At 38.3% G+C, this 25,132-nt stretch overlaps 1 protein-coding gene across 5 annotated transcripts in view; it reads left to right on the top strand.

Annotated features, from left to right (window-relative positions):
* GDA (guanine deaminase) overlaps positions 1 to 25,132 on the top strand; it is a 73,385-nt gene that overhangs the window by 30,038 nt on the left and 18,215 nt on the right. For all 5 annotated transcript variants that reach the window (XM_061628006.1, XM_061628015.1, XM_061627978.1 and 2 more), the window contains exons 6-8: positions 9,201 to 9,228; positions 10,605 to 10,712; positions 23,196 to 23,303. In XM_061628006.1, the coding sequence (XP_061483990.1) occupies positions 9,201 to 9,228; positions 10,605 to 10,712; positions 23,196 to 23,303 (244 nt within the window). The remainder of the gene's footprint in view (positions 1 to 9,200; positions 9,229 to 10,604; positions 10,713 to 23,195; positions 23,304 to 25,132) is intronic.

The raw sequence follows: 25,132 nt of genomic DNA, 5'->3' as shown, positions 1-25,132 counted from the left end.
ACCAAGGCAGCTCACAATAAGAAATAAATCCCTTTAAAATCCAATAGCCATAAAACAAGTATCAACAGTTACAAAATAGCTTAAAGTGGCATGATTCTGAATTTTTGGTTGGGTGAATGTAGTTTGTTTATTATTTGAGTTATATCCCGCCCTTCCTCCCAGTAGGAGCCCAGGGCAGCAAACAAAAGCACTAAAATCATTTCAAAACATCATAAGACTATAAAATATATTAAAACAAAACATCTTTAAAAACATTTTTAAAAAGCTTTAAGAGATGCAGACTGGGATAAGGTCTCAACTTAAAAGGCTTGTAGAAAGAACAAGTTCCTCATCACTTGAGGTTGCAGTTCTCTGCACACTTCCCTGTTTCAGTAAGCCCCATTGAATACATTGGGACTTGCTTCTGACTAAACAAACATAGGATTGCACTATAAATATATTTACAGGTTGTGTCAATAATAAACATCTTTGACAGTCATGCTTATATAAATATTTCTTCATACTGTGCCCCAATAAGTATTTGATTTCACACTATGGTTGTGGATTATTATTTCCTCTACATTTTAAGCGTGCCTTTCTTCCTTGGGGTGCTCATGGTTCTCCGTTGTTTTCATCCTGAGAGGCAGATAGGCTGAGAGATGGTGAGTAGCCCATGGTCACCCAGTACACTTTATAGCTCATTTCTATTTTGAAAAATTAATTAAAACAATTTCCATGCAGGCAGAGTTTATTAAGTAGGTCCACACAATACATTTAAAGCACATCCAACTCACATTTAAAGCACATGAGTTCCCCTAAAAAATCTGGGGAAGTGTAGTTCCACCCTCACAGTTCTCATTCTCACCACACTTAACAAACTATAGTTCCCATGATTCCCTGGTGAGATTCATGTTCTTCAAATGGGTGTTGAATGTGTTTTAAATGAATGGTGTGGATCTGCCCTAGGTATGATGTGCATTCATGAGTGAATTGAAAAGAACAATTTTAGAAAATACTTTTTTGAACAGGTGAAGGGTTGTAGCTCATTGGTAGGGCGTATGCTTTGTATGCAAAGGTCCAAACTTCAATTTCTGGAAAAGACTATTGCTTGGAATCCTTGAGAGCCAATGCTAGTCCATGTCATCAGTACTGAGCTAGATGGTACCAAATGGCTTGAGTCAGTATAAGGCAGATTCCTTTGTTCCTAAAAGTAGAAAGAGATTCAAGGGCCACAGTGCTCCAAAATGTATTTTATTTACAACATTTACATACCACTTTATTGTAAAAACCTCAAAGTGGTTTACAGAAGGAATTAAAACAAAACAAACAGTTTGGCAAAAACAGTTAAAGACAGATATTTAAAAACATTCAAAATAAAACCAACAATGAGTTAAAAACAGATTTAAAAATACATTAGCTTCTACATGCCTGGATAGGCTTGCTTAAACAAAAATGATTTTAGTAGGTGCTGAAAAGAAGCATCTGCCTAATATCAATAGGCAAGGAGTTCCAAAGTGTAGGTGCTGCCACATTAAAGGACTGATTTCTTACAAAGGCAGGACAAATACTATGTGGCACCCATAACATGGAGAGCACACCTTGAACTTGGCCTGGTAGCAAGTCAGCAACCAATGCGGATTTCATTTTTTTTTTTTTCAATAATTTTTATTCAGATTTTCATAAAACATACAAGACGAAATCATAAAACATTCAAAGACAAAGAACAAAATCAAAAATAGTTAAACAAAAAAAAAAAAAAACAAAAACAAAAATAAAAAATAAAGAGTAAAATATTGACTTCCCATTTGTCAAAGATCAAATCAGTTATAAGTCTATAATATATAACAATCCTGTCTCTTAAGTCATATTATAAAATCACTTTCCTCCAGTAGTTATCTTACTTAATCATCAAATCTCATAAACATTACTTTATTCTTTCCACAAAAAGTCAAAGAGAGGTTTCAATTCTTTAAGAAATATATCTATCAATTTTTTTTTCCAGATAAGCATATCGATTAATCCATCTCATTACTAATTATGATAATCTTATTGTCATAACCATAGTCAAAATAAACATTTCAATTAATCCATCACATCAGAATCTGTTAGGTTCAGTAATTTCAGTAGCCATTGTTCTATTATCCCTATTAGTTCCATTTTCCATCTTCCATCTTCAGTAGTCTTGTTAAGTCCAGTAATTTCAGTATCCAATCTTCCATTATCAGTATTCCATAATAATCTTGCTGTCAAAGCCATAGTCATATAATAAGAGTCTGATGGGAATTACCTCTATCCCAAATATTTTCTTGCCATCCATTCTAAATAGGTTGCTGAAATACTGCTGTAAAATCATATCTCTGTTCTTTTTTTCAAAATACACTGGGTCATCTCTTGAAAGTTTTTCCATTGTCACATGGCTGCAGTTAATTCCATAGATTTTCTCTATATTGGGCTCCATCACATCATTCCAGTCCAGAAGATTATCCATGCCATTGATAACTTTATCTCTAGAATCTTCATAAATTTCTTCAGAGATAACATTGAGTTCCAAACAATAAATTTTATTTCTAAAGTCCATAGACTCCAAATCTTTTTCCTGTTCCACGTTTGTTCCAATCTCCGGGGTCTCCTCTCTCACAGGGACCCCTGTTCCAGTCTCCAGGGTCTCCTCTCTCACAGGGACCCCTGTTCCAGTCTCCAGGGTCCTAAAGTCCATAGACTCCAAATCTTTTTCCTGTTCCACGTTTGTTCCAATCTCCGGGGTCTCCTCTCTCACAGGGACCCCTTCCAGGGTCACCTCTCTCACAGGGACCCCTATATCTTTAATCTCCTGCGTCATTTTACTCAATTCAATTTTCAGCTCCTTACAGCCCTGTCGCAGGTTTTGTTTCGTTATCTCAATCTCATCCATTATTTTCTGAAACATAGTTATTTCCAGATTCTCAGCCACTTTCTTAATTGCCATTTTAAAAGAAAAATATAGGAAAACCACTTCTTATTTCAGCAACAATTGGGTTAATACTCCAAACTTGGTGACATCACAGTATAAACAGAGCAGACAGCCTTATCTCTCCATGCTTAAGTAAACAAAATGCAGTTCCCAGGATCGAAACAATTAATGGCGGTCGTCAGGAAACAGATTCGTCAAAATAAAATAGACCAGAAAGAGAGTAGTCTCAGACAATATAATATTCTTCAAAATAAAAATCTGGAATAGAAATCCCTCTTCTGTGTATATCTTTAGAATGCAAATCCAGGACAGCTTTTTGCAACAAAAACAGAGATAAGCTATTAATTAGTGAGTAGCAGAGAGAAGTTATGGCTCCCCAGTGAGATGTCAAAAACCGATCAATCTGGCAAATCTCTTTAAAACAGCAACAATTTAAATCAAGTAAAAGAAAAATATAGAAAGAAGGGTGCTTGCCTGTTAGTGCGTTCTCTCTTAGAAGATAAGATGAACGTTCGCTTTATCAGATAGAGCTTGTTGTTGAAAATCCGTCCCACCTTCGTCGGCTGGACCTCGTCCCATAAATTAATGAGATCTGGTCGTCCCAACAAAAATAGGCTTTGAGGTTAATCTCTTCGTTTCTCCCTACCCGGGAGAAGTTTAATCAGTCAAAAAAAAAAAAAAACTGACTGATATATCTGAATAAGCTTCTTTTGAGGCAGGAGCCCGTCTCAAAAGCAGGCACAGGCTAAGTCACCCTTCCCGGAAGTGAGCAACCAATGCGGATTTCAAAGAAGAGGTATGATGTGCTGATAGGATCTCATTCATGTCAGCAGTTGTGCCATAGCATTCTGCACTAACTGTTGTGCTGCAATGAGGATTTCTGTGGCCTTGGCTGACTGGCTGCCAAGATTCTTTTTAGTTTTGCCCTCCCCTCTGCGTTTCCTCCCCTCCCTCTTCCTCCTCCCCTCCCCATCCTCTGTGGTCAGTTTCACCTATTCCAAGCATGATTGCAGGGGAGTCAATCCCACTGAACTCAATAAGCATGCAAATGATCAATCCATTCTCAGCAAACTTCCACAGGATCCCATTTCTTACCTCCCGGATTAAAAAGCGGAGAAATTCACTAACAGGCAAAAAACCTTGCGGTTTGAGAACGTACCTATAGCCCACAGCTATTTCTATCAAACTTTAAAAAGCAGGGAAATTGGGCAGCTATAGTGAATGCACCAGGGGAGCAGGAGACCTGACCTCCTCTCTGAGATATTGTACTGCCCTACAAATTTGTCAAAATGCAAACACCATTTGGGTTGGTCTTCCACAGTCCAATCCACTTGCTGTGTAGCTTGCAAGAATTTGGTAACGTGCCTCTGAGCATATGGTGAGTGCTGGCAACACCTGTAATCAGCCCAAATAATAGAAGGAAGACATGTGCTGTGCTGATCTTGTTTTAGCAGGGAGGAAGCAACATTATTAAGACAGTTGATATAGTTCAGATGGTCACTTTAAATATGTCTGATTTACTTTGCCATTTTAGTGAAGTTTCCTGTAGGAAATCATTTTCTTTTGTTTCTATTTCTGTGAATATGTGAAGTACAGCAACACTTTGCAAAATCTACACTAAAAAAACTCCAAACATAATTGTGGAATAATGGCACTGACTTCTGCAGAATAGTCTCCAGTGGACCTCAGGAGTGTCTCAGCACAAGATAAAACAGTGGGAGGTGAAATATATTCTAGCAAAATTCTAGGTGTGCTCTATGTTTTTAATTGACCGTGCCCACCTTGCCTTAAATAAAGTGGTTTAAACATAGCAGGCTGAAAACATGCATCCTCTTCTTTCCAACAGCTAGAGCCATTTTTGAAGTAGCAACATATTGTAATCAGTCTGATTTTACATCAAACTGCAGTTTCAGATTCAACTGTTAATGCAGCCAAAATAGAAATAGAACATAACCTCCAATTTGAAACACAAAAGTCTGTCTTCACCATCATATGATGTTGACCAATAAGAAGGCTTTGAAATTAATAAAAATAAATTTGACACAGATTTCTAGGATGAATAATGACGGAAATAAATTTTTCTAGGTTAGATTCTTTGTAGAAACATTAGTAACACAGGAAAGAAGCAAAGAAGAACACCAGCAAACATACATAAATATAATTCTGTATCTTTGGAGATGGCAGGTGTTGCCACCACTCACCATATGCTCAGAGGCACATGTTACCAAATTCTTCCAAGCTGCACAGCAAGTGGATTGGACTGTGAAAGACCAACCCAAATTGTGTTTGCATTTTGACAAATTTGTAGGGCAGTACAATATCTCAGAGAGGAGGTCAGGTCTCCTGCTCCCCTGGTGCATTCACTATAGCTGCCTGTTGAGCCCAGGGGTGTTGAGCCCAGCCTCTCTCCTGTGGATCAAGGAGGGGGAAGGCATGAGTTGCAGGTGCCTCAGCCGTCAGTGGGCATGGACGATCCAGCTGTTGTTGAGTCTAGCCCAGACCTTGAGGAAGAGAGCGAGCTAGCCGACCCGCCAGTTCCCACGGATGCCCCTGCCCCTCAATGGGACAGCGCTCAGCCATCAAGCACCCCCACGGAGCCGTTAGGGGCAGATTCCGAAAGAGTAGTAACTCCTCCTGTGCCAAGCAGTATCCCAGAGACGTCCAACGCTTCCCAGCCCTCTGCTTCCCCGCCTGCAGATAAGGACCCTGTTCTGTCAGATGAGTCCATGGAGACTCGCCCCCCCTTCACCACGCTCACGACGTAGGGAGAAGTGGACAGGGCAGAGGGCGTGTGTGCGAAGGAGTGAGAGGTTACGCTCCAAGACCTCTCCTATTTAAGACTGCTGCGCTGTGAATGGGGCGTTGAGTCAACTTTCATCACATGTTGCAGAGCATGTCTAGAGGGTAGTTAGGGATTTGCAGTGAGTTAGTATAGAGTCTTTTCTATGAGGCACTCAGCCTTTGATGTTTCCATTACGTTAATAAAGCAAGAGCTCCTTGCACCCTCGTCTCCGACTCGTGATTCCTGCTCTGAACCGGACACTGCCCAATTTCCCTGCTTTTTAAAGTTTGATAGAAATATCTGTGGGCTATAGGTACGTTCTTAAACTGCAAGGTTTTTTGCCTATTAGTGAATAGTTAACTACAGTCTGATAAATCTTTGAAGAAGCTGTAATTTTTCTACATGCTTTGAAAGCAGATAAATGTCCCTAAAAGGACAGAGGAGATAGACAGTATCAAAGAAGTGAATGAAGAACCGATTTTTTTTTTTGGTGGACCTAAGTAATATAAATGAAGCATAGATTTATGCCACCTAAAAATAGGACTATAAAAATAGAATACATTCAGGTTTGTGATACACAGCCAAAATTTTTACTTTTTTTAAAAAAAAAACTTGCCGCTGTAGTATATAATTATGTTTTCACTTGGTTTCACATGTTATCTATTTAGTTGTCACAAGAAACATAGTAATGACCACTTGTCTGCTGTTAATTACGAACAGCTTGGGCAGATTTGAGGTAAAAATTCTTAGCTGGTATACATTTGCACAGTCTTACAGACCTCATGTGGCAGTGTTGATTTACTATGTGATCACACTTTCAAACGATCCATACATTAATTTGGGGATCTTCCCCCTCTCCTGAGTAGAACTGTGATGCTAATAATCACCACCCCCAAGTTGGATCAGGGCCCGCACAAAGCCTCATGTGACACTGTTGATCTATTTCCATGCCATATAGTTTTATGTTTTCCTATACATTAAAGTGAGGCTGTTCAAAATGTTGTCTGTGGAGCAATGAAGAGCTTTGGAATGTTGCTGCTGCTGCTGTTGTTGATATTCATTGAATTTATATCCTGCTCATCCTCCCGAAGCAGCCCAGAGCAGCAAATATATCAACAAAACATATCAATATGGCAACACTGGTAACCTCCAGGTTGGATTACTGTAATGCACTGTGTGTGGGGCTGCCCTTGATGTTGGTCGGGAAACTGCAACTGGTACAAAATGTGGCAGCATGACTGCTCACTAGGGCATGTTATCTCGCTGCTGAAAGAATTACATTGGCTGCCCGTTAGCTACTGGACCAAGTTAAAGGTTCTGGTTTTGGTGTACAAAGCCCCATGCAGCTTGGGACCAAGATACCTGAAAGATCATCTTACCCCTTATATACTAGCGATGGGCTCCATTTCTGTAATAATTGGATTTGCCATCAGATTATTATTTCTGAAATTCTCTCTTTGCAGAGAGAATTTTGAAGTAGCTCTCCGCTCCTGGTTTCTGATTCATTCTTCTTTTTTTCTGATTCATTTTTTTAAAAAATAGCTTTGAAATCATCGATACTGTGAGTGACACACACACACACTATGCTTTCTGCTTTCTATGTGAGCTCTTCAAATGTGTATTCCCTTTCACTGATTGCAAAATAAAATATTGATTGTAACTGGCAGACAGAAAGCAGCAGGGGGAATGAGGTGTTGATTGTAACTGACAGACAGCAGCAGGGATGAATGAGGTGTTTTGTAATCAGCAGGGGAAGAGACACTGACTTAATTATCTGCCTTAATATGCTCTGCAATGCACTTGAAACAAAATGTAAACAGGCAATAATTACAGAGTTCAGAATAAAGATCAATACCAGTGGAGACTTGTGAAAAAATAGCAATTATAATATCGATAATTCTCTGCAAAACAAACAAATATTGGAGGAGATTGAAAAAATGAAAAGATATCGGAGGAAAAAGGAATTGGATCATTAATGACCACTAGGGGCCACATTAAAACCAAACCTAAAAAAGGAGAGGATACAATCCCTATTATATACCCAGTCAATTACTGAGCTCTGCAGGTGAGGGTAGGTGATGCAAATACCATCTTATCAGGAGGTTTGTTTCACACAACATAGGAAGTGGAACTTTAGTGTTGTGACACCTACCCTTTGAAATTCCTTCCCCTTAACTATTAGAGAGGCACCATCTCTGTTATCTTTTCGGCACCTACTGAAGACCTTCTTCTTTCAACAAGCCTTTTAAATAGAGACCTTATCCCTGTCTGCATCTGTGTTGGAATTACTTTTTTGATGTTTTTAAAGCTTTTTTAAAAGATGTTTTGTTTTAATATGTTTTTAAAATGTTTTGTTTTAATATGTTTTAAAGTCTTTTGTTTTTAAGATGTTTTAGAGTGTTTTTAGTGTTTTTATTTGCTGCCCTGGCCTCCTTCTAGGAGGAAGGGCATCATATACATTTAATAAAACAAAGCAAAGCAAAACCATTTAACAACAAAAAGAAATGCATTCTAAAAACAGTTAAAAACATTCAAAAAATAATTACATTTAAAAACATTATTCATCCAGAACTATCCCCTTCAGCCATTAAAGCCTGGGTAAGCAGGAATGTTTTCAACTTCCTCCTGAAAGTTAATAGCAACGGAGACCGACACAACTAACTGGGGATGGCATTGTTAAAGTACAGCAGTGGAGGAGGTTTTTATATATACATATAAAAAGGTTAAAAGCTTCATTTAAGTTTTTAAAATATCCTATTTAGTGCTGTGCTTTAACAACAGAACAACAACTCAGAGCTCCTCAAAACTGCATGCAGAGTGTTCTAGACAGCCTCATGTTGTAAGGCCTAGGGCTATAAGGCCTACTGGGACACAAACAATCATTGGAATGGAAAGGCCAGTATGAAGCTGCAAAGTATTACAAAATGTACAAGCAAGAATACACACTAATTGGTCACCTCTTAAATATTTTACGGTAAGAAAAGCAAAGACAAACATCTGCTCCCTCACCATAAGAGATTATGGAGGAAAATGAATCCCTTTTGCTTTCCTCACAAAAAGCATCTAGGTCTATTCTTCTGCTTTTCTGGAGGGACTCCTATGTTTGTAAATTCAATTCACTTTGGCAAAAAGAGAAAAAAGTTATAACCATTTTTAGATTCCCCATTGTCCACAGAGCTTCATTTTATATAGAGCTGCTTGCAACCTGAAACACAGATCAAAGCAGAGAGGACATAGCAATTTAAAAAAGCCAGATAGGAATATTTTAAAATGCACAGATACAAGATGAATCTTGGGGCCCATGTATACCTCTAATACGTAAACTCAGAGAGACCAATACACACCCACTCCCTTTCAACCCAAATAGTAATATTTTTAAATTATTACAACCCACTCAGGGATCTCATGGTGAAGGGCAGGTAAGAAATCTAGTAAATAAAAACAAAAACATTATTTTTATATTTTCACTCCCCTCCCTGATCCTTTCAGGTTTGTTAGAGGAATACTGGAGAAGAAAGTAAGTAGAACTTCATTTCCTTCCCCAAAACAGTTACTAATCATGTTGTGCTCTCAGTGTATGAATTCTTCTATGTAAAAGATAGGATGTTTTCCTATGTAAAAGGTTAGACAGAATGGACTGCTGGATACAGTGCTGATCTTAGGATATATGAATTCAGGTTTCACCTTAGGGCTGAAGTAGATGTGATGGCGATAGAACCATCTATTTGATCTGCCCAGATAATACATAAAACAGAGATTAAAAGACCAGTTTTAAAGATAAAAAGAAAATATGGGTGTTAAACTTTACCCTGCTGCAGACTGTCTTTTCACCCCAGCCAGACTCATTGCCATTATTGGAGCCAGACTGTGGAAAAAGTGATGTCAGAGAGACTGCAAGGGGGTAAGCCATGTTCAGGGGGTGCGGGAAGTTAGCACCCTTTATCTAAGCACCCCTTTTGCTTTTGAATTGGACCGGCACATATCTATTAGCCTTCATGTTATATCTGAATCAGAATAACATTTAAAGACAGGGGTCTGTCATTGTTGCATCTAGCTTCAGCATCAACTTAAAATTGTTGGGTTGTATCCAACAAAATTGTCCCATTAGCGTATGGACTCCCACCTGTGCAATGGGACTTCCTCCCCCTCACCTCTCCCTGCACACCTCATGTGTCCCCCAAACCTGCACTGGAGGGCTGGGTGAACCCGCAGAACACATCTGGGAGTGTAGTGACAGGAGAAGGAGAGGCAGTCCCATTACACTGGCAGAAGTCCTTACTCTAATGGAACAACGTCATTGGATGCAACCTGTTGTCTTGGCTTAAATTGATGCTGCTTTTGTAAAATGGGAATATGAGTGGACAATCACAGGGCAGTAATGCAGACAAATAAGATAAGGATAATACAGCACTTTGAGAATTGGAAATAAAATTAGAGTATTACTAGCCAGTATCTTTTAAACAAAGTGGATTCTCCTTTGTTTTCCTGATAATTTTGTATTTTATATATTTCTCCATAGTTATTAATATTCATATAGGAAAACAGTAAGACATTTTAAATACCTAATAATTTTGCGCCAGACATGAATCAACAGACAGACCTTCTGGTAATTAAATAACACCCTTCTTGTAAATAACGATTAATTTAAAGTCTGAGTTTGCACATGGGTGCTTTGTGCTTGCTAACTGATGTCACTGTTTAGCTATGTGTAATTGTGATTTAGCCACAGGAGAACAGAAACTATGCGCTTTGGAAAAAGTAATGTGTACAGTCTTAAAACTGGCCCCCCGTTTATTAATTGCTAAAGAAACAAGCTGATAATAGCTATATGTTAGCATACTGTTGTGCACAAATGTCCACTGTCTGTCATTGATATTATTTGAATATTCTCAGTATCCAAGAGTACATCCCATAGTAACACCCCGCTTTGGACCATCCTGCACAGAGGAATTGCTTAGTAGCCTTGGTAACCTGGCAAAGGTTCATGACATTCATGTGCAGGTAAGGTTTTTCTTATCATATTTAGTGAAAATTCATCCATCCAACAATTTTCAGATAACTTCATAGCTTAAGAAACAACTCTGTTAAGCTCACCAGCTCTGATGTCAGGTCCTGCTTGATATACTTGGAAAATGGAACACCCAATACAATTTCTTTCATGTTTATAGGATCTGCTAAAAGCTGAGTAATCTTTCATATTCCAAGAGCAGTATGCATTCCAAGCAGCCCTGGGGAATTTGGAAATTAGCTTTCTGACAATGCCTTGTTTTTCCTCCACAATGCAACATATAGCTCAGAAGCAATAAAAAACTTTGCATTTGGAATATCTTAAACATCATTTCTATGAGATGGTGCCTTACAATGTTGTTTGCTTGTGTCAATATACAATCCAATGTCTTTAAACAGGAATGAGAGCAGTTTTTGAAAAATATTTCATTGCACAGTAAATGTGCAGTAGTTAATTATTGTTGTGGATCCTGATGTTGTTTGGCAAAGTACTGATTTTGTGAGGAACTTTTGCTAGCACTCTAAATGGTAATATAAGATGCCAGGAAAGTGTGGTTCTTTCTCTACTTTGCACACCTATTGCATATTGGAATGCTGTGTGAAATGTGGTTTTTAAAGTTTCACAGACCTAATGATTACTGCCCATGACATCATTGTTAATGAGCAACACACACTTACCATACATTCCAACCCTATTTTATTAACATTTTTAGAGGCTGAGCATTCCCCGTACCCCTCATTTGCAATATTTATTATTTAATTTAATTTAATTTAATTTATATACCGCCCTAAGCCCGAAGGCTCTCTGGGCGGTGTACATAAAAGGTAAAAGCAGGCACAATATATAAATACAATAAATATAATAACTCAAAAAAACAAAAACACACAAACAATACGAGAACCACACAACATCCAGAATACAACATAGTAATAAAATACTGTAAAAATACACTTTAAAATGCCTGGGAGTATAAAAAGGCTTTCACCTGGCGCCGAAAAGATAGCAGCGTCGGCGCCAGGCGCACCTCATCGGGAAGACCATTCCACAGTTCGGGAGCCACAACCGAAAAGGCCCTATTTCTAGTCACCATCCTCCGAGCTTCTTGATGGGATGGTACTCGGAGGAGGGCCTTAGATGTTGACCGCAGTGTACGGGTAGTTTCATATTGGGAGAGGCGCTCCACCAGGTATTGCGGTCCCATGCCGTGTAAGGCTTTATAGGTCAAAACCAGCACTTTGAATTTAGCCCGGAAACAAATAGGAAGCCAGTGCAGACGGGCCAAAACAGATGTTATATGAGCGGACCTTCTGGTCCGCGTCAACAATCTGGCCGCTGCATTCTGGACTAACTGTAGTTTCCGAACTATCTTCAAGGGCAGCCCAACGTAGAGCGCATTGCAGTAGTCCAATCTAGAAGTTACCAGAGCATGAACGACTGAGGCGAGGTCGTCACTGTCCAGATAGGGACATAGCTGGGCTACCAATCGGAGATGGTAGAAAGCATTCCGTGCCACTGAGGCTACCTGAGCCTCAAGAGACAGGGAAGGGTCGAAAAGAACTCCCAAGCTACGAACCTGTTCTTTCAAGGGGAGTGTAACCCCATCCAGAACAGGGTGAACATCCACCATCTGGGCAGAGAAGGCACTCACTAACAGTGTCTCGGTCTTGTCTGGATTAAGTTTCAGTCTGTTAGCTCCCATCCAATCCATTATCGCGGCCAGGCAACGGTTTAGTATGTTAACAGCCTCACCTGAGGAAGATGCAAAGGAGAAATAGAGTTGCGTGTCATCAGCGTATTGGTGACAACGCACTCCAAAACTCCTGATGACCGCACCCAGCGGCTTCATATAGATGTTGAAAAGCATGGGGGACAGTACCGATCCCTGTGGGACTCCACAATGGAGAGTCCAGGGTGTCGAGCAGTGTTCCTCAAGCACTACCTTCTGTTGACGACCCACCAAGTAGGAGCGGAGCCACTGCCAAGCAATACCCCCAACTCCCAACTCCGTGAGCCTTCCGAGAAGGATACCATGGTCGATGGTATCAAAAGCAGCTGAGAGATCAAGGAGAATCAACAGGGTCACACTCCCCCTGTCCCTCTCCCGACAAAGGTCATCATACAGGGCGACCAAGGCTGTTTCGGTACCAAACCCAGGCCTAAAACCGGATTGAAACGGATCAAGATAATCAGTGTCATCCAAGAGTCCCTGGAGCTGGCCGGCCACCACCCGTTCCAGAACCTTGCCCAGGAACGGAACATTCGCCACAGGTCTATAGTTGTTCAAGTTATCTGGGTCCAAGGAGGGTTTCTTCAGGAGCGGTCTCACTACCGCCGCTTTTAGGCAGTCAGGGACCACACCCTCTCGCAAAGAGGCATTGATTACCTCCTTGGCCCAGCCAGCGGTTCCGGTCCTGCCAGCTTTCACCAGCCAAGAGGGGCAAGGATCCAGCACAGACGTGGTCGCCCGCACCAGTCCAAGGATCTTGTCAACATCCTCAAGCTGCACCAACTGAAACTCATCCAATAAATGAGGACAAGAACGTGGTCTGGATGCTTCATTGAATCCAACTGCTATAATATTGGAGTCTAAGTCCCGACGAATGCAAGCGATCTTAGTTTGGAAGCGTCCAGCGAACTCATCACAACGGGCTACAGATGAATCTATAGTATCCCGAGGGCCAAGATGTAAAAGCCCTCGTACAGTTTTAAAAAGCTCCGCTGGGCGGGAGAGTGATGCCTTAATACTGACAGCAAAATAACTCTTTTTTGCTGCCCTCACCGCTGCTGTATATCGCTTAGAACAGGCACTTACCAAGGCATAATTGCATTCGTCAGGAGTGCGCCTCCATCTGCACTCAAGCCTCCTCCTCTCTTGCTTCATCGCTCTCAGCTCCGGGGTATACCATGGGGCTGTATGAGCTCTACATAGGAGGGGGCGCATGGGAGCGATCGTGTCAACCGCCTGGGTCATCTTCGTATTCCACAGTTCAACCAGGGCTTCAACAGGAGCGCCAGTCTTCTCAGTCGGAAAATCCCCTAGAGCCCTTTGGAAACCCTCAGGATCCATTAGTCTCTGGGGGTGGACCAATTTAATAGGTCCCCCACCCTTGCAGAGGGAAAGGGTCGCCGTAAGCCTAAACCTCAGCAAGCGGTGATCTGTCCATGACAATGGGGTAGATGAAAAATCCCCAACCTCCAGATCACCATCTCCCTGCCCAGTGGCGAAGATCAAATCAAGGGTATGTCCCGACACATGCGTCGGGCCAGTAACAAACTGAGACAGCCCCATGGTTGTCATGGACGCCATGAAGTCCTGAGCCGCCTCAGATAAAGCAGTCTCGGCATGAACGTTGAAGTCCCCCAGTACCAACAGTCTAGGGGACTGCAACAATATCTCCGAGACTACCTCTGTCAGCTCAGTTAGGGAATTTGTTTTTTTTTTTATAATAATTTTTTATTATTCAAATTTTTATAAAAACAAATACAAATACAACAAAAACAATACAACAGAAAAAAATAAAATAAAAAGAAAAACTTGACTTCGGATTTGTTACAGATCAGCTATAAGTATATAATATATATCAAATATATATTAATATATAATATATATCAAAATGTCTCCTAGAACATACGAAATTCACTTTTTTCCAAGGTCTATCTTAATTAATCGTCAAATCCCATTATCATCATTTCATTTTTTTCTTTCAACAAAAAGTCCAAAAGAGGCTTCCATTCCTTAAGAAATGTATCTGTCGTTTTTTCTCTAATAAGACATGTCAGTTTGTCCATCTCAACTAAGTCCATTAATTTCAATAGCCATTCTTCCATTGTTGGTATCGATTCCATTTTCCACTTTTGTGCATATAGTAATCTTGCTGCCGTGATCATATATAATATTATTCTTCCATATTTCTTTTCCTTTTGTTTATCCATAAAACCCAATAAAAAAAATTCTGGTTTTGACTGAATATTTATCTTTAAGATTTTTTGCATCATCCTACCTATCTGTGCCCAAAATAATTTTGCCTGTTTACACAACCACCACATATGATAAAAAGATCCTTCTTGTTGTTTACATTTCCAACATACATTAGAAACATTACTATACATTTTTGACAACTTTTCTGGAGTCATATACCAACGATACATCATTTTATAAAAATTTTCTTTAAGATTATAGCATAATGTAAATTTCAAACCTTTTTTCCACATATTTTCCCATTGATCCATTTGTATATTATAACCAAAATTTTTTGCCCACTTAACCATACACTCTTTTACTTGTTCTTCTTCCATGTCCATTTTTAATAAAAATTTATACATTTTTGCAATTATGCATTCATCATTTGTACACAAACCTATTTCAAAATCAGATTTATTTATTTCAAACCCATACATTTTCTTGTCCATTTTAAATCTTTCTAACAATTGTAAATAGGCAAACCATTGTGAACTATATCCTTCCTTTATTAGTTGTTCTCTCTCTTTCATTATATATTCACCATGCCCATTTTCTAATAGTTCTTGGTAAGTTAACCATTTCTCTTTTCCAGCCATTTCTCTTCTATAAAATGCTTCTTGACTTGAAACACATAGTGGTATTTTAAAAAAAAACCTTGTTTTGTATTTATTCCATATATTCAACAAAGGACGTCTTATAAAATGATTATTAAAATCCACATTAACTTTTACTTTATCATACCATAGATATCCATGCCATCCCCACTTCAGGTTGTGACCCTCCAAATCCAATAATCTTTTATTCCTCAATAGAATCCATTCCTTTATCCAGACTAAGCAACAAGCAGCAAAATAAAGTCTCAAATTTGGTAATCCCAGCCCTCCTCTTTCTTTGGCGTCTTGTAATAATTTAAATTTAACTCTTGGTTTTTTCCCCTGCCAAACAAATTTAGAAATATCTTTTTGCCATTGTTTGAAAGGTAGATCAGAGGATATGACAGGTATTGTTTGAAATAGAAACATCATTCTCAGCAATACATTCATTTTTATTACAGATATTCTACCCATTAATGACAACTGTAATTTATCCCATTTTAACAAATCTTTCTTAATCTCTGTCCATAGTTTTTCATAATTATTATGAAACAACTTTGAATTTTTGTCATAATGATACCTAAATATTTCACCTTTTCTTCTATTTTAAAGTCTATCTTCTCCATTAACTCTTTTTGATCTCTTAAAGATAAATTTTTCACCAGCATCTTCGTTTTTTGATTATTGATCTTAAATCCTGATAATGGTCCAAATTCTTCTAATTTATCCATCAATACTTTGATTCCTTCCAAGGGATTTTCTAATACAATTATCAAGTCATCAGCAAATGCTCTCAATTTATATTCCTCTTTTTTTATCTTTATTCCCGAAATCCTTTTGTCTTGCCTTATGTCTCTAAGCAGCACTTCTAAAACCAGAATAAATAGAAGGGGGGACAATGGACATCCCTGTCTTGTACCCTTTTGTATTTCACATGAGTCCGTTAAATCCCCATTGACAATTATCTGTGCCTTCTGTGATGTATAAATCGATCTGATCCATTTTATAAAATTATCTCCAAAGTCCATTTGCTCTAGAACCTTAAACATAAATTTCCAATTCAAATTATCAAATGCTTTCTCAGCATCCAAGAAAATCAAAGCAGCTTGTATGTCATTTCGTTGTTCTAGATATTCCAACACATTCAAAACATTCCTGACGTTATCACGTAATTGTCTTTTAGGTAAAAACCCCGCTTGATCTTCCTGAATAAATTGTTGGAATATTATTTTCATTCTTTCAGCCAAAATCATTGTAAAAATTTTATAGTCATTATTCAGTAAAGATATTGGCCGATAATTTTTTGTTTTAGTTAAATCCTGCTCCTCTTTAGGTATTAATGTTATATTGGCATTTTTCCAACTATCTGGTATCTTCCCCTCTTGTAAAATAGAATTCATTGTAGTAAAAGTTCCTCCTCCAAGCATTTGTAATACATTGCTGATAGTCCATCCGGTCCTGGCACCTTTCCTAATTTAATTTTACTTATAGCCTCAGATATTTCTCTTGACGTAATAGGACCATTAATAGCTTGTCTCTGAAGATCTGTAATTTTGGGCAAATTCTGTTTGGATATATACTCTTCTATTTTTTCTGAGGGAATTTCCTGACACTTGTACAAAGTTGAATAATATTGATGGGAAACCCTTTGGATTTTTAAATTGTCTGTCAACATCTCATCTCCTTCTTGTATCTTTAAAATAAAATTTTTTTGTCGTTCTTTTCTTAATTTATATGCTAGCAATTTCCCCGGTTTATTTGCAAATTCAAAAGTCCTTTGTTTAGCAAAATTTAATTTCCTTTCAATTTCTCTAACTGTCAACATTGACACTTGTTTCTGTAACATTTTAATTTGATTTACAGTAGAAGCTTTAGTTGGATTCTTTTTCAATTCTTCCTCTTTTTGTTTTATTTCTTCCAAGATCAATTGCATTTTCTGTTGTTTCTTCTTTTTTAATTCAGAATTACATTTAATAAAATATCCCCTCATAAATGCTTTACTTGTATCCCAAACAATATTTTCATCTGTTCCTTTATGTAAATTGTGTTCAAAAAACTCTTTTAATTTCTTCTTACATTCCTGCACTATTTTATCATTCTGTAATAAAGATTCATTTAGTCTCCATCTAAATCCAAGATTTTTTTTTTTAAAGTCAATATCACTGGATTATGATCCGAAAAGGTTTTTGGTAACACATCCATCTTGGAAATATCTTTCACTAAATTTTTAGACATCCAAATCATATCAATCCTCGAAAATGTTTTATGTCTTTCTGAAAAGTAAGTAAATTCCTTTGCATTGTCATTTATATATCTCCAAGCATCCACCAATTCTAAATTTTCCATCAGTTCGAAACAGATCTTCGGCAATTTGCCCTGTGTCTCTTTAATATTTTTCTCAGAAAGTCTATCCATTTTTGGTGAAATTACCCCATTCCAATCACCCATGACACACCAATGATCATATGCAAACTCTGATAGTTTTTCCATAAGTCCAGTATAAAACCTTGTTTTATCTTCATTAGGAGCATAAATGCCCGCTATCAAAATTTTTGTACCCTGAATGGTGATTTCAACTCCCACAAATCTGCCACTATCATCCAATAATATCAATTTAGGAGACAATTGTGAATTAATATAAAGAACCACACCATTTGTTTTTGAATCCTGCCGAAATAAATTCTTCACCCAAATTTTTACAAATTAAATATTTAGAATCTTTCTTCTTAATATGAGTTTCTTGTAAACAAATTATATCCAATTTTAATTTTTTCAAATAATGAAATACTTTCTCTTCTGCGACGAATTAACTCCATTTATATTCCAAGTTAGATATTTGTAATCCATTTTTAAGCATATATTTTAGAAAAATCTGTGCCTGTTGCTCCCTTTGATCCATCATCATTCTTTTCTTCCTCTACCTGTTTCTGTTGACTTTGTTTCCCAGGAATTATATCCATATCTTTGAGTTTATCTTCTTCCATGTCTTTTGAAGCTTTTCTCAAGAAATCCCTTGCTTTTTGAACAGTATTTAATCGATACTTCTGTTGTCTAAATGTAAAAATCACTCCCTCTGGAACATCCCATCTAAATTGAATTTTACATTGTTTAAGTTTTTCTGTGAGGAAAGTGTAATCTTTTCTCTTACGTAGAAGCCTAACAGGAATTTCCTTCATCACCTGTATTTCTTTACCGTCAATTTTGAAGACATTGTTAAAATGATGTTGCAAAACCATATCTCTGGTCCTCTTTTTTAAAAAATAAACAAGCACATCTCTTGGGATTTTTTTTATTGTTGCATATCTGGAATTAATTCTATAAACTTTGTCTATTTCAAATTCCATCCGATCTTCGTTCCTGTCGAAGGATTTTGCCAAAACATTAACAATTTTCTCTCTGATATCTTCACCTGTTTCCTCAGGAATTGCACGGAATCTCAAGCAATGTTCTTTATCTCTAAGTTCCATAACAGCAATATAGTCCAAATTTTTTTCCAATTCCATATTTGTAATATCTATTCTATTCTCTAAGGTTTGCACCTTATCTTTAACATTTTTTACATCCTGTGTTAATTGCCCAATGTTATTTTTAATCTCACCCACTTCTGTTTTAATATGATCTTGTAAATCTTTAAAATCCTTTTTCATATTGCAAAATTTATCTTTAAGTTGTTGTCTGTCCTGTTTCATCTCTTGTTTCAACTCTTGTTTAAAATCACTAAATCCCTCCATAATTTTCTGGAACATGTCCATCCCTTCCTGTGTATCAATTGAAACTCTTCGCTCCAAAACTTTGGCTGTTTTCCTAGTTGTCATTCTTGAAAAAAAAAAAAACTTTTCTATTATTAGCCAATGTAGAGGCAAACAGTTTCTTTTCTCCCAGCAACAAAAAAGTTAATATTCCAGGCCTGTTTAACCAACACCGTTCTTATCTCCAGCACATTCAAGAATGTAAAACAAATCTAGTTCTCAGCATCCAGCAGTTAGTAAGATACACGAACAGCAGATTCGTTAAAAAAAAAAATTTAATCCAAAATAAAAAAAATATTCTCAGATATATTTCCTTCAAATAATCAAATCATCTTATCTAATAAGTTGCCTCTTATCCGTTTAATCTCTGTAATTCCAGCTTTAAGCCAGCTTTTTGTCATAAAAAATAAAGCAGGTTCTTTGAATTGCTCCCTTCTTCCTTAGCTTTGTATAATACGAAAAAAGTGTGACTCACCCAAGTTTCTGAGTTGCCGATTCGTAAACAAGTCTCTTTTACGATAGTAATTTAAGTTAGTTGATAAGATTTAGACAGAAGGAGGCTAGCTCGTTAAAAACATTTTTAAAAGAGAAAGAAAAAAATGTCTCGCTTACTTTCAGCCCAGCCTGTTGGAAATCCAGACTCAGTCTTCCGCTGCTAGAAAAGCCTTCTTATCTCAGGGGGATTCCTGATCAAATCTAGTAATCTACAGCTCGACGGAATTCCGTGGATGATCTCTTTGGTTCCCCTTTTATCTTGGAGAACATTTACGCCAATCAAAAATTCCTCTTGACTGGCTTTTAACTGAAATAAGCTTCCTCTGAGATAGAGCTCACTCAGAGACAATCACCAGCCAGCACTCCTTCCGGGAAGTCCCAGTTAGGGAATTTGTTGAGCAGCAGGGCGGGCGGTACACCAACAAAATTCCCAACCTGTCTCTCTGGCCCAGCTCAAGGTGGAGACACTCCAAACCAGTCGTCACCTGTACAGGGTGCTTGGAGAGTGAGAAAGAACTCCTATAGACCACGGCAACCCCACCTCCCCGACCTTCGGCTCTACCATAATGCTGAACCATGTATCCAGGTGGGCAAAGCTGGGAAAGAGCAACTCCTCCCATATCACCCACCCAGGTCTCGGTTATACACGCCAGGTCAGCCGCCTCCTCCACAATTAAATCATAAACAAGGGAGATCTTATGTTGTACCGACCTGGCGTTTAACAACAGCATATGGAGATCCGAAGGCTGACTGATAGGATAACCAGCAGTCCTGGGGATGTGAGGAGAACCGGAACGGGTCACAGACACTACTTGTCTGGGACGAGTTCCCCTTACCTGGCATGTTCTCCTCACAACACCATACCTCCCATTACCCGTCACTACGCTAATTGGGGCCCCCGAAGGTCTCCCCGGTTGATGTATAATACACTCTCCCAGGCACATATTAAAACAGATAAAAGCACCAATACACACACACCTGATCACATTCATATCAAATAATAACAAATACTCCATGGAGTCTTTCAAAACAGAACAAAGGCTACACTCCTCTGCACACTTTCCCTGTGAGCAGCAATGGCTTGCCCAGTGGGACAGAGCTGCAACAATAGCCTCCCGGCAGTTCAGCTGCTGCCAGTTTCTGAGAGAGGGAGGGACGAAGCAGTGGTGAGGTCAGAGCTGTGTAGCCGTATTGGCTGGAGCACCAGATTTGCAGCACTTGTGCATCTATGGAGCCCTGAGCTCTGCTGCTGCCAGTATGTGGCAGTGACTCCACTGCCAGAAGGGCATTGCTACAGCATGTACTCATGAAGGGTACTCACTACTCCTGCCAGTGAGTAAGGCCTATTGAACACAGTGGGACTTATGTCTGAGTAATCATGCATAACATTGCATTGAAAACAAAACAAAAAGTGCTGAAAGTCAGCAGTTCTAGTTCTTTCCTCTGCTTCCCAAACAACATATGACTATTTTGTAGCCTTTGTTATTATTTCACCCTTGGAATTTTTTACAAGGCTATGGACATCCACCACTACACAAATCTCTCAATGAATATTTTAAAATGTATGTGCATCTATATCTATATAGTTACATAATATACATAATATGCTATTTCCATGCAACATGTCTAGCCCTTTGAATATTATGTCTTTAGTATATGAATTATCATCATCTGGAAAGGTCACCCAGAAGAAGCGTTCATATATACATAGAATAAGTTGTTTAGGAACTGGACGTGCACATGCATGGTTACAAGTGATTATGATTATTGTTTGAATTACACCAACCCATTTTAGAGCTACTATGATCACAGGATTATAGCAAACCACATACATGTGTACTTCCATGTGCTACTTTCTCCGTGCAAATGCAAGCAAGCATGAACCTAAAGATATTTGTATATAGCAAATATCTTAACACGTATCTGTGAACCAGCCTCGATCTCAAAAGGCCATTCTGGTACTAGAGGCCATTGTTTTGCTCTGAAACCTCCTCCTACCATTATCCCATCTGTTGGGCAAATGATGAGGCAGGAAATGTTTTGAGGGGACTTTGATGGGTAAGTCACCATCACCCCTTACCTCTGAGAGTTGGACTCAGGATAGCTTAGGAGTGGTGAAACAACATACATATATTGCTATAATTATCTATAAGTGTACATAATTGGAAAATTATAGGTCATGTCTCCTTTTCCAATTGGTTCTTCTTGCCACCTACAATGGCTGCTAGTAGTTAGGGCCCATTCTGCTTTTGGTCTTACCCTACTCTCTTCTCTGTAGGCCAGGCCAGCCAGAAAAGGGATTTCTAAGGGGCATGAGCAGGGCTGGGCTTAAAGGAAGAACACAGTATGGCGTGAGGTGCTGTTTTGAAAAAAATAAGCAAAAGCCACGCTGTGAATGTACACCTCATAATTTACCATTTATAAAGTGCCTACAACATACTCACTTCAGTCTGGCTAGATGAGAAGGCAGGCTTCTGCACTCATATCACTATCTGAATGGGGAATCACATGCACGCAGACAAACTGGTGCTGCACATAAGATTTCCTTTATTGGAAAAACCATATATGCCCACTTCCCTGATCTCTTTGGAGGAAGGGGGGGGGAATGGAATAAATAAATAAATAAATAGATTTCCCCAGCCTGAACAAGAGCCATGGCTCTGTGCATTGTAGTAAAAAGGTGGCCAAAAGGTGAGAACTGATAAGACTACAGTGGAGAGTAGAAATCCATTTTATTACAATATCTTGCTACATGGACAACAAGAACCATGCTCCTTCTGAATGGCCAGCCCCAGGCTGGAGACAGGGCCTACAGATTTGCTGGTCACTTCAAGGGCAGTTGCTTGATGGGTGCAGAACTTGCGTTATTCCTAGCATTGCAATGGGTAGGCTTCATAACTGTCATATCCTGCCTGATTTACTCTTTTCCGATGCAGCATAAACCCTCCCTTCATTACACCATTATTCTGAGAATATGCAAAGTTGGTAAGCAGAAATAAACAGGATGCTTAAACTGCAAATCACTGTGTCCTGACCTTCGTTTGCTTTTTTAATCTTCACTCTAAATAGCCAAGACAATTTTACCATTGAAAGCACTTTATATATACCATATATTACGAATCAACACAGCAGATGTTCTTTCCCTAGCCATAAGATTCTGCCACAAGGAAATATTTTCCTTTAGACCCAGCTCAGCACTTTAGTTTTTTGCTTTCTCAGGATTTAAGTCACATAAGCTCTACTGACTAGGCTATTGAAGCAGGATACTTGGCAACCAGCCTGTTCAAGCATGGTTTCCTAATGTGCCCTTTAACCACGTTCACTGCTGCTTCTGCCCACACCTGTTGGCTGATAAGGACATTAGGCCAATTTCATGTTTTCCATAAGCCTATATGTCCATAGGTCTTTAAAATTCAGAAATCCTGCTGATTAAAGCAGGGGGAGCAGAGCCTGGATTCAATCTCACCCATTTATCTTTGCTACTAAACAGCTGATATGTTGGATTCCAGATTTTGAAAACGAGTCATGCATGGACAGCCTAGGTGACTCTGATGTGCTCTGTAGATTTGAAGCTATTACACACTTGTTTGGACCAGGGAATTGCTTGTGATGCCTTCTTGTTGTTTAAGCTAAGCGTATATTGAAATGCTAACTGTCTTTTTTCCTTCTTCCTTACAGAGTCACATAAGTGAGAGTGAAGGGGAAATCAAACTTGTAGAAAAAATGTTTCCTACTTATCAAAACTATACAGAGTTATATGATAAAAATAACCTTCTTACAAACAAGGTACAATGTTTTTATGGGACACTTAGATTTATCAGTGAGGAAGATGTATACATAAATCTTTTTCTTTGTTGAAGAGGAGGAAGGTACTGCTGAGAAATAAATAAATGTTGATCAAACTGGTAATTCAGTACTTTAACTGAATTAATTCCGTGTGAGGCAGGGAAAGGGCAATCCCTGACTTGTTTATTTAGTACATTTATATCTCACCTTTCTTCCATCATGGAACTCAAAGCAGTGTGCATGGAGTTCCCAGTTGACCTCCTATTCAGGCACTGAGCAGACCGAGACCTGCTTGGTTCTAGCAAGGTGGCTGCATCATGTACCATCAAGTCATGTCTTGGGACCCAAACCTGTTTCTAACCTGATCACACTTGTAAGGGTCTCTTGTAACTTGTAAGGGTAAAATGTTTTTAGGACTACTTACAAGAGCATGTGAAGACATAAAAAGTTTTTTCCATAACTATGTTTGACTCAAGAAGCTACTTAACACTCAGATAATTTGTGGTGTTCTGTGAATGACTGATCTATAGTTCATTTTAAATACTTTTTATAATTCAGTATATGTTTCTAATAATGTATTTTAAATTTGTATGATAAATGCCTGCTTTTGTTTCATTCTGTTAAATCAACTTGTGTTTCAAATTCCATCCCATCCCAGTTTTCAAATACTGCTATTGTACTTCTAACGTTGATGGAAATCCGCTAAAAGAGGAAAATACATATTTTTGTGGGCCTTTGAATTAATTTTAGTGTAGATCTCCAGGTTTTTCAAACAGTTTTCTTTGTGATTGCCCTGAAGCACTCTGAAATTAATAAACATTACTTTGAGGCAAACATTACCTTTTTAAAATTATTCTTGTAAGGGAGATTTTTTCAAAGACATTCAAGGCATTTTCAATTGCCACTGAAATTCTTCAGCGAACATGTCTAGTCTGCCTTTGAAATTCTCCCTTTGGATTTTCAGATTTGCATAGCGTTTTATTAGCTGAATTATTGTCAATTAGCAGATTTTGTACACAGCATTAATCATGTTAATGAGTTTCAAATTTAAGTGCTATGCTTCTAAATAAAGTCATTGATGATGAGGGTTTACTACTAACAGATCACAGGTCTGTGTATCGCAGGGCCCTGCTATGCTGAATTGTTATATACGGCTGTTCTTTGATTGTCCAAGAAACAAACATTACTTTCTGTTACAAGGAATACACTTTCTTTAAGGCAGCATTGAATAAATACAATAAGGCATAATAAACTCAGATTTACTGCTTTTCATTTATATTTTGGTTGTTGGAATAAAATTCAACAAGATATATGGTAGTTCACTCTAGCGTTTTAAGAGGTCTGGAAAAGAAATAGGAAAGGTATGAACAGCACATGAGGGTGGTCTTTTTGGCACATGATAACATATCTGTGTAAACACAGGATTCACAGTGATTGCAGTTCAAAAAGAAACAACCAGATACTGAAGAGCTAGAAGTCTTGCACATAGGTCCAAGCAATGTCATGCTGTGGTGCAAGCAATTTCTTTGGTCTTCTTTTTTACAAGCAATTCTCAAATCGGCAACTGACATAAAACCTAAATTGGCAAGAATGTTCTTTGATCTAAAAAATATATTTTCTTCTTTTATCCTGCATTGACAACATTCAAAAGAAATGAATTCCAAACTAAAAAATATTCTTAATGTCACTAGTGAAAACACTATTATTTAAGTGATGAAGGCCTGCTGGATTTCCCCTTGGAGTTCAATATATGAAAGCTCCTTTTTTGGCTGATGAGTCTTCACCCCAATTTTTATCCAACTATGTTCTGATTTGGGGGAAGGCAGTCT

This window comes from Rhineura floridana, chromosome 1 (genome assembly GCF_030035675.1).
Source record: "Rhineura floridana isolate rRhiFlo1 chromosome 1, rRhiFlo1.hap2, whole genome shotgun sequence".
In the NCBI taxonomy this organism is placed as follows: Eukaryota; Metazoa; Chordata; class Lepidosauria; order Squamata; family Rhineuridae; genus Rhineura; species Rhineura floridana.
The sequence above is the reverse complement of the archived record's forward strand: the minus strand, read 5'-3'. Positions and strand labels throughout refer to the sequence as shown.